We start from the raw sequence: 10,061 nt of genomic DNA on the forward strand, positions 1-10,061 counted from the left end.
TCTCTTTTATCAGCATTATATTGTTATATCACTAGTTATAATATTCTAAATGATGCAATTATGTCCAAGCATCATTTCCATTATTCAAGATAGTCATGATGGAGCAAATGGAAACAATAAACACATTTTATTAGGTTATTTCATCTATTTTAAAAAAGCATCATATTTGATAAGAATACCATGTGTTTTAAAAATAACAATTTGCAAAGTTGTAATTATAGTTGTTATATATAATAGTGTACTAATTAGTACAACATTTGCCTTTAAAAGTATAAAGTGGCATAAAATGGAAATACTCTAGTCTAGTACATCAAATGTCAAAATGTACATGTATGACAACATGGTAGTTAAGTACAACACGTAAGTACTTACGATACATTCCCCCATATACTTTACCACGTCATTTGTTATAGTGCTGCACTGCTTTAGCTTATACTGTATCAACGCTTACAATGATCAGCTTACAGTAGGATATGGATTGGTCACAGTTTATGCGTTTAAACCATATACAGGTCATATTGGGTCATGTGCAGCTTCTTGGGCCGCAGACCTGTGGACATACACGAACAGTTGTACATGGGTACAATCACTAAGCATACACAAGCACGAATATAATAATTACGACTCTTAAGCCTCTTATTAAGTTTAGTGCAGGTAACAGTGACTCACTGAGAAGTTTGATCTAAGCTAACTGGTATTGAGACTGCTGTGACACACACACACACACACACACACACACACACACACACACACACACACACACACACACACACACACACACACACACACACACACACACACACACACACACACATTTGGCGCCCCCTATGAATGGATACGCGCATGACAGATGCTTGGACTTCTGTGTGTGGGCTTTGCAAATTGAGACCTGATGCACTTGATTCACATTTAAAATATTTCTGTGGATTAGTCTCTTTGGGTAGCGTGATCACTCCCTTCAATGTGTGTTAAACAACCTTACATCTGCGTTATTAAATCAAATATGCTCAGATTATTAAGAGCCAACCACAAATCTGAAGCTGAGGATAAAGACAAGAAAAAAGGTAAATTAATTCATAGGCTTATCTTTTTTTCTTTCTTTTTTATAAAGTGTGATTGCTGTTAAATGGACCCTGTACATGTGTGTATGGTTTGACTAACCCCCAACAAATGACTGATGGGTTTAAAGAAATAACGGAGTTGAGGCAATTCATCAGTAGACCACAAGCTATTCGGGGGTGTGACTACAGTCACTGGGGTCTATATATTGAGATGTTTTGTCCGGTGGCTTTATGTGAATGAGAGAGAGAACCTACCCAGTGAAAAGTCACCACAGCAGGACGCAGTTGCGCTTCCTCACTTTTGACACTATATGCTCTCAGACGACACAATGGATTCCTGTTTGCGCGCACTTTGCATGACTTTTGTCCTGTCATCGTTTACCCGGAGGTCAGGTGCGGTCGGACCGGTGATCAGATGCGAGCCATGTGATGTTGGAGCGCGGCTTTTGTGCAAACCTTTACCCAAGGACTGTGCCGAGAGAGTCCGCGAACCCGGCTGCGGCTGTTGCATGACTTGTGCGCTGAGCTTCGGCCAGCCGTGCGGCGTGTACACCGGGAGATGTGGCTCCGGGTTGACATGTCAGCATCAGCCCGGTGAAACGAAACCTCTGCAGGCTCTGCTGGAGGGACGGGGGATTTGTGTAAACGCTACTAATAAACGACTTACTCCCAGACCAACACCTCCAGTCAATGAGCTACCAGGTAATTCTTCTGCATGCACCTTCAATCTTTGATTTACTTTAGATAGGTTATTACAGGTTTAATGGACGTCGTATAGGCGATAGACAAGCATGTAAATGTGCAGTAAATGTATACAAAGTCTTGTTGATTTCCTTCACTGAACCTACAGGATACTAATCACAAAAGAAGAGGTGCTTAAAAGTAGTTCATCTTTTAGGGGATTGGGGGGCTTCTTTGTGGAAGAGTTTAGGAGTTTACAAATGACACAAATCCAGCTCTACCTATTAAAATCTGTTTCCACAGAAAAAAAAGATTGGAGGGTGAGGATAAAAAATGATTTTTAGACCCTATTGAGACAATGAGATGTGCACATTATCAGAGAGGTGTAGAAGACCTAAATATCTCTGAATACTTTGGCAAAGACTGTATTTAGATTTTCAAATCAGGGTGATTTTGAATTCTGGAGCACATTCTTATATTTATATACACAATTATGAACTGTCAAACTGATTTCCCACAGTACATTTGAATCAGCACTGGAAAAAAAAAAACTTAAATGTAAGGTTATGTATATCTTAGTGTACTGTTTTGTGAATAAACACATGTTGTTCTCAAACTTTAGCAGAGAATATTGAAACTCAGGACGAGGAGAGGAATTCCACCGGCTCAGGCCTCCAAACATTGTACAGCACCCACAGACCCATGGGACCCTTGAGACCTCCGCCTCACCCCTTTTTCCCCTCTGCCAAGTCTGAAGTCCTAAGAAGAGAGCAGCAGAAGAAAACCCAGAACTTTAAAATTGAGGAGCTCCCAGGACCACTCATCACAGACCAACAAAACTTTTCTCTAGAGACCAAACAGGAGCCTGAGTATGTAAGTACCACAACCAATATTTTCCTGTCTTCAGAGTATACTGGAGGAATGTTTTTCTCCTCTTCCTCTGTGTTTGGTGTTTTTCTCTCCCTGCGGGTGATGAAATGTTTTGGGTAGCGGTGCGGACGGTTGGCAAGCATCATGAGCAATAGAATGGCATGGCAGCAAGCGGGTACGATGGCCCTGCGGCTGACCTGGGTCAGGCGGTTGTTTGGCCACAAGGCGTCCGCGTGCCGGGTGTACTGAGAGCCAGCGAATGATGGATTGGCCTATGTGAGTGCCTGTTGGGAAGCCCTGCTGCTATTTTGATCTTCTCTTTGGCCAGAGAAGTGAGCACACACTAGTAATGGGCTTTGACTGGCTGCTTTGATTAGTGACTGGAGTACTTGGACTTGAGGACAAGCCTTTTGGCTCCCTCTTTGAGCTCTTTGAATTCACTTTATCCCCCATCTTTTGTGTAAATTGTAAGCGTTATAAGCAGCTTTGGCAGACTGTTAAGCCTCTACAAGTCGGTCAGATGAATTCATTTCACATCCGTCACCTCTTTCATATTGCAGCCACCATTGTTTAGGCATTACAGCAAAGCAGTGTGATGCAGCGTGAGTCAGCTTTGCTAACGTCTTTATTCACAAACCCAGAGAATTCATGACAAAATCACTCTGTGGAAGGAAATAGCTCGTGCTAACAGCATCAGCTGCGTTCAGATTTCTTAAACTTCGAGCTAGTGATGTTGAAGTATTGGAGAAAGTGCAGTAACTACTTATGTGTTCCCTCATGTGTAGGGTCCCTGTCGGAGAGAGATTGAGAGCATTCTCAGCAGCCTCAAGATTACAGACATTCTCAACCCCAGAGGTTTCCGCATACCAAACTGTGACAAGAAGGGCTTCTATAAGAAAAAGCAGGTAAAGAAGCACATTCAGAGCAAAGACACCTGATACTTCATAATAATTCATTTCATGAGAGGCTACACATTATTTAATTACCATGATGAAAATCTTGTTACTTAACTGTAAAAAGGAAGCACGCATTTCCTTTTTTTACAGACTACATTAATAACGATTCAAAGCTGAAGTATAGTGACTCAAACTTTAGGTCTCCTGCAGCCCAATTACAGATTTCTAGCTGTCCTCCTGTATTCATTGGTAGTTATTAGAGCCTCATCATTGCACCACCACACGAGTGAGGTAGACCCTAGCCACTGGCTCTGGAGACAGGAACCACAGGGGCCAAACCCCAGTGGGGTTGACGGCTGGGACGATGGCCGTTTAACGGGAACCCTCCCAGGGAGACAGACGTCAAGGTGGCCACCGGCACCCGATGCGCTCGCCCCATAATTGCTGGACTTTTGAGAAGCAGGCACAGAAATAGAGCTGCAGCTATCCCCACGCTCACATGGTTCACCCACGATTGGGTTGTAATAAATGAGTGGTTCTGACGCATTCATATGGAGGCACTTAGTGCTCCCGCGCCACTGCATCACCAAGGCAGCTTTTCTTATTACATAGCAGTCCCTCCTGCTTAATGGAAGTGTTCTCCTTGACCTGCAATCATCTCATAACCAGCCACACAACGCCAGGCTCATTGTCTTTGTTTATGTAGAATGGAGCTAGTGCACCGCGTGGAGCCCTCAGGCGCTGAAGGAGTGGCAGACATTTCACTTTGTCGGTCAGTTTAATTTGGATGTTTGCACGAGTCTAAGCAAAAGCATCTCCTATTAGCAGTAAATGTCTCCGTAAAGAATAGACTGTCCAGTACAAAACTAATGTGGGAAACTGCATGTTTTAGTAAGCTGTGCTTTAAGTAGCCTGTTTTGATTACTGTACTAGGTTGGGTTTTTTTTTTTTTTTGCTTTTGTCCACACATAATGTATACATTTAACATGTAATGATCTTCTTCTCCTGCACCTCCTATGCAACAGTGGTCTGATAGCAAGAGAGTTCAGTTCTTCAGTTAAGATTAGACTCTGTCATTACCTGCTAAAATATTGAACTAAATAAGGATGACCATCCTGATCAGCTCTGACTCCTCTGTGGAACAGCAGCACAGTTGGCTCTAGCCTTTGAAATGAATGGCTGCATGTTTTACTAGAGTGGAGGTTGACCTTTAGTAAAATTGGCAGTAAAATAACAGCCCTTGGGTAGCTCCACAGACTCTGTAAGTCATTTGTAGTACCCATAATTTAGAGCTGTGGGGTATAATCAGCAACAGATGATTCGTACTGGCCACCAGCTTCTGAAAATAGATCTTGGTTCTCAGTTGTTCACAAACGGGACTAAGCAAATATTTTACCAGGTTTCTGTTTACCTTAAAGGTCTCTATATGTGTGTGTAACAGGAGGTAGACCATAAAAGCAGCTCAAAATACCACAGCGTGTTGGATAGCCAAGGCTGCTTCGACTCAGCACAATCTGACCATTAATGCCTCTTAACTATTGCTGTTCTACTTCATTGACTAAAGTGGCTTGTTACCCATAATGCTGCATATTCAACTGGATTTGCACATTTAGCTGCCACCCCCCTCCCATTTCTCTTCCCTCCCTTCACCTTGTCCCTTCTCTCACTTTCAGTGTCGTCCATCCAAAGGCAGAAAGCGAGGCTTCTGTTGGTGTGTGGACAAATATGGGCAGCCTTTGCCAGGTTTTGATGGGAAGGAGCGAGGAGACGCCCAGTACTACAACTCTGAGAGCCAATAAGAGCAGAGCAGGACGGAGGGAGGGAGGGTGGGAGTGAGAGCAAGAAGAATTGTAAACAAATGGAGACACTGAGGATATTGGGAGAGAGGTCAAGAGATGGCTCAGCCGATATATGGATGTTTGCTATTTCTATCTGTTGCCTGTGGGACCTTTTTCTGAGGCAGAGCAAGGGGAACAGAGGAAGAGTACCAGGAGGAAAAATCATCTGTGTCACAGATACATTCTGTACTTTTGTACAACGGGATGGATTCTTCATAAGCTGTTTGTGTCTGAACACAACCTGGACGGCGTCTGAGAAGAGGATACACTTAATGAATTTATCTCAGAGGCCTTCATTTTGATTATTATACACAAGAGACATTTTGTACTTGTCACAAGCATTGATGAGAGTACTCTTCATTTACGCACAGTCACGTGGCATTACACATATGTACATGCTTGTGATGTGTAATCATAATTTGTATGCTTGTGATTTGTTTTAAAGACATTGTGTATGTGGTCACGACAATGATAAATGTATGTTTGAATATGTCTTTCGGAGTAAGCATGCAATGCCTTCCTGGTTGCCTTACAATGAATTCCTATTCTTATGAATTCTGTTTTTTTCCCCCAGTTGCTTCCTGCTCCTCAGGGACTTGGACAGGACTGTGCAGCTCAAACACTACAGTCCATATCAAGTTTTTAGGCTGGATTTTTAAGCTACAGACAGAGCAATATGTCCTTTCATAAGTACTGTGGTTGTTATTGTTTTTATTGTCATTTTTGCATAAGCTGGATTCTTTGGGATAAAGGCCACAAAGTGTTATCTCTGATCTCTGTGTAGCCAGTGATCATTTTCATCACTTACCTTGGTTTAAGTAAATATGCTCTTTGCATGTACAATGCAAATCTCAGAGGTCTATTTTTACTTAATAAAGGCAGTATAAAATTATCCAGGTGTTTAAGTTTCCTTTTTCCTGTCTATCTTACCCTCTCTTGCCTGGAGTGTGTATGGGAAAGTATGACACATTTACACATGAGGCCATCAGGATGAAACAATACTTTAATTGGATGCATGTCCACAGAATTAGAATGGTACAATATATACATTGTTTCAACAAAACCAATAATGGAATAGCAGCAGCGTTCCTGTCAAACAGCATTCACAAACAGTTTTGGTCTACTGCACATGACCTCAACAACAAATTCATAAACAAATGAGTGAATCATAATAAATACTATAGAACAGATGCTAGAATAGGTCGAAAAAGAGTACAATGACCCTCTAGGCAAATACAAGAGAGAAAGGTGTAACTGAGAAGAGCCCTCAGCAATCTTCTACTATACTTGTGGACCTGCAGAGACTAGTAGAGGTAGACAAATGCAGAACAACCCATCCCAAACCTCACGGTGGCTTGGATGAGCCCTGATATGTTTGTGCTTGGCCACCGTGCACATATTTGCGGCACTTTAAGTATTTCCCCCAATACCCATTGAGGAAACGCCAATGGAGATACATTCAGACAATGTCAACATCTTGAATGAATGAGCGGCTGTGTTGTTTCGTGCTGCACACAGCTCCAGGTTTGAATGAATTGGAGAAAAAAAAACTGATCCTGAAGACTCTGAAATGGGCTTGGCAGAGCTGTGGACCTGTGGTTTTTGAGCAATGGAGTTATTTAGTCAGAAATACAAATGTATACAGTGTTGCCCTATTTACAATTGAAAAAATAGGCAAACATATAAAAAATCTAAAAATGACAAATGGTTAATGCTAGTAAGAATATACAAGTACTGAATAAATAAGTTTTGATACATACATGTAAATAAAATGAGAGGAAAGTTTCCCCTTGGAAATAGTATTTTACATCTTGTGTGTTTTTTAGGAAGTAAATTCATGAGGTTGTTGCATGTATATTTACACATTCCCCTGATTTTAGATTAAATATAAGAAACGCAATATGTAGTTTTATGTTTTCTTCTTACACACGTGTGTGTGTGTGGGGTGGGGGTGGGGGGGTGCAAGTGTATTTATGAGTCCATCATTCAGTGAGTGACTTCTTGATGACACTCTGAGTCACCAAGGAGGTCACTTGAGCCCGGGATCTTCTTCCCATTCCAGGAAGAGACACACCAGCAGCGAGCAGGCGGTCCAACCAGAGATGACTCACACTGAAAGAGAAACAGACATGGAAACCGCATGAATAAATCACTCAGAACCTTCAGAGGAATCCCTCACAACAGGTTTTGAGAGTCAGTTTTATTGTGGGATCCTCCACTTATCTCACCTGCTTGGCCTTGTAGAAGCCGTGCTTATCACAGTTGGGGAGGTAGAAAGTTGTGAACTTCTCTCCTAGTTTCTGCTGGGAGCTGGCTATCATGTCCAGTGCTGCATGCAGTTCAATGTGACAAGGACCCTATGCAAAAAAAAAAAAAAAAGTGAGAAAGACACCCACATATTCACTGCAAAATGGCATTAATCCCAGTTATCTCTCTCTTAGTTCTCAGTGCTCCCTCTTGTGGAAGGAAGGTATACTTGCATCATTTTACCGCTTTTTCTCACCTGTTGTACCAGTTTGTTACGGATGGCATTGACTTTGGCCTTGATACTCTCCTGGCCTTCAGCAGTGTCTTGGTGGTCCAATGGGAGGTTGAGCCCCAACAGGTAGTGCAGGGAACTGTGGTCAGGGACTCCATCAACTTCATCTGAACAAGTAAAATAAATGTTTGAGAAAGAAGTTTTGACTTAAATGTTGAAAAGATTTTTTCAAACCAGAAATTAATTTATTAAAGTTTTAAGTATTTCTCTGATGTCACATTTTAGCATTCAAAGATCTTAAAAGTAGCAAGTATTAACAGTGAAGATATGTGACAAGGAAAACCATGAAACTACCTTGGCCCAGGTCTTCAGTGCAGACCCCCTGTCCTCTGGTCAGAGCATGTAGAGGCCTGGCCTCACCGGGTCTGGGAGTGCATCGGAGACCTTCACCACAGTGGGCTGTGTGAACCCCACAAGATGCTCCTTTCTCCAGAGCACAGGCCATGCAGCAGCCACAGCCAGGCTCCCTTAGCACCTGCTTGCAGTCTCCTGGAATGGCAGGACAATGGTTCAGTTTCTCCTGGGTACAGGGTGCGCAACGGATAGGCCCTGGTCCCACCACTGGGGACGACCTCCCGACGTTCAAGACAGCTAGAACCACTGCTGCCACGAGCATTAGCTTCTCATATAATCCTGGCATGTCCAGTCTCCAGATAAAAAATCTTTTTGGACTCTGCAACTTATTCAGTATGACTGTAGTTTTCCTTCTAAAGTGAATTCTCTGAACCAGCTGTATTTATATGGAAACCTGGCCTCCAGAGGGGTTAATGATTGACACGGTTTCTGCAGATATAAAATATTTTTGACAAGGCTGCTGTAAACGGTGGATGACCCGAGCTTGACGTATATCCAGTTTCACAAGGTCTGTTGTCAATATTGACTTTGGAACTTAAAGTGATTGAACATCAAAACAACCCTGTTTTTTGGGCAACCAAATTACTGGTCTATGACTTTGGGGTTATGACAACAATTACATAAATTCTGCTTTTTGAAGAATTGTTACCATAATGTAGTGCACAATAAATAACATTTAAAGCAAATACTAGATAATCCAAGAAGTTATAGGCTATGCAACAATGACTGGTGATTAGATAACTGAGGTCTGACTGGTTTTTTTTCAGGTACTTATACTGTGAAGTAATGCTGCCAGATTGTGCTTTGTGACACTGTTTTGACACTAAAACCCTATGTAGTCTCTTTGGTGAAGGTTCATCTTATCAGGCAGACAGATAAACAAGATCATTCCCTTGCAGTATTGCATAACACTAACATAGTGGATTGCTGTGCTAGAATCATGTTCGTCTGAAGAAAGATGGTAGTAATTGGTTGTTCCCTTGGTGTAGTATTTGTCATAACTACCTATGGCAAATGCCTGATACCTCGTACACACGCCATCATGTTTCAAATACTGTGCACACCAACACCACTCATGTTTTGTAGTTATACGTGACCTCCTTGCTTCTCATTTTGTACATGTCTTTGTGTTTTTTAAACATCTGAAATCTAACTTCAATGACACTCAAAATGTAACATGACTGATTACATGAGATGCAAGAAGTTTCTCGTTCACTTGTTTGTTTTTTAAATTACAGGATATGTTGGCATAATGATAATTAATTTAAATGTTTAGCTGTGATCCATGCAGGCTCAACTTTGGTCTTGCATATCTGCTCTGTATATTCAGTCCATCTATTTTATTAGGAAGTAATGGTTTGAGATTGGCCCAGGGTATAAAGGAAACCAACCAGCTAAAATATTTAGTAATAACCACAGAAGGAGAGAAGTGAGCTAATAGACTATCAGATAACTTTGTCAAGAAGCTGTAGTATAGTGCTTGGAAACTATATTGACTATATTAGCTTAATATTTTCACTCCTATATTCAAAACTTTTTTTTCAATCAAATTGAATTTATGAAAATGAATGTATTTTTATTAGAAGCTGATAAGTGCAGCCTGAAGCTTACAATAGCCTCTTAGTGCCAATGAATACAGAGCATTAATACACTTAGTTAACAGATAAGTCTGATGGAGAGTATGGTGAGATGACCAGGGGAATGATGAATGAGGTAAACATGCTTTAAAAAAAAGTTTTTTAAATTGAATATAATAACTAATTACAACAGAAATGCAAATTATTCTGTACATTTTTTTCTGAGTGCACTTTATTCTTTTTGT

At 41.3% G+C, this 10,061-nt stretch overlaps 2 protein-coding genes across 2 annotated transcripts; one reads left to right on the plus strand and one right to left on the minus strand.

Annotated features, from left to right (window-relative positions):
• The first annotated feature begins 1,390 nt into the window (after positions 1–1,390).
• On the plus strand, positions 1,391–5,313 carry LOC133990578 (insulin-like growth factor-binding protein 3). The gene is made up of 4 exons (XM_062428932.1): positions 1,391–1,763; positions 2,365–2,615; positions 3,398–3,517; positions 5,182–5,313. Exons 1-4 carry the CDS (start codon positions 1,391–1,393, stop codon positions 5,305–5,307), a joined length of 870 nt encoding a protein of 289 aa, XP_062284916.1. The 3' UTR covers positions 5,308–5,313.
• A 1,940-nt stretch (positions 5,314–7,253) lies between these two features.
• Positions 7,254–8,611, minus strand: LOC133990786 (insulin-like growth factor-binding protein 1). The gene is made up of 4 exons (XM_062429191.1): positions 8,180–8,611; positions 7,850–7,992; positions 7,575–7,703; positions 7,254–7,458 (listed from the first exon to the last, which is right to left on the minus strand). Exons 1-4 carry the CDS (start codon positions 8,523–8,525, stop codon positions 7,333–7,335), a joined length of 744 nt encoding a protein of 247 aa, XP_062285175.1. The 5' UTR covers positions 8,526–8,611; the 3' UTR covers positions 7,254–7,332.
• Positions 8,612–10,061: the final 1,450 nt, after the last annotated feature.

This window comes from Scomber scombrus, chromosome 11 (assembly GCF_963691925.1).
Source record: "Scomber scombrus chromosome 11, fScoSco1.1, whole genome shotgun sequence".
Taxonomy (NCBI): domain Eukaryota; kingdom Metazoa; phylum Chordata; class Actinopteri; order Scombriformes; family Scombridae; genus Scomber; species Scomber scombrus.

Bases quoted from the DNA above. Each gene is read 5' to 3' on its own strand.
- LOC133990578 (XM_062428932.1), top strand. From the start codon at position 1,391: ATGGATTCCTGTTTGCGCGCACTTTGCATGACTTTTGTCCTGTCATCG. The intron at 1,764-2,364 runs GTAATTCTTCTG...CTCAAACTTTAG, and splicing joins TCCAGTCAATGAGCTACCAG to CAGAGAATATTGAAACTCAG. The intron at 2,616-3,397 runs GTAAGTACCACA...CCTCATGTGTAG, and splicing joins CCAAACAGGAGCCTGAGTAT to GGTCCCTGTCGGAGAGAGAT.
- LOC133990786 (XM_062429191.1), bottom strand. From the start codon at position 8,525: ATGCCAGGATTATATGAGAAGCTAATGCTCGTGGCAGCAGTGGTTCTA. The intron at 7,993-8,179 runs GTAGTTTCATGG...TTACTTGTTCAG, and splicing joins CACTGAAGACCTGGGCCAAG to ATGAAGTTGATGGAGTCCCT. The intron at 7,459-7,574 runs GTGAGATAAGTG...TTTCTCTTTCAG, and splicing joins GCTTCTACAAGGCCAAGCAG to TGTGAGTCATCTCTGGTTGG.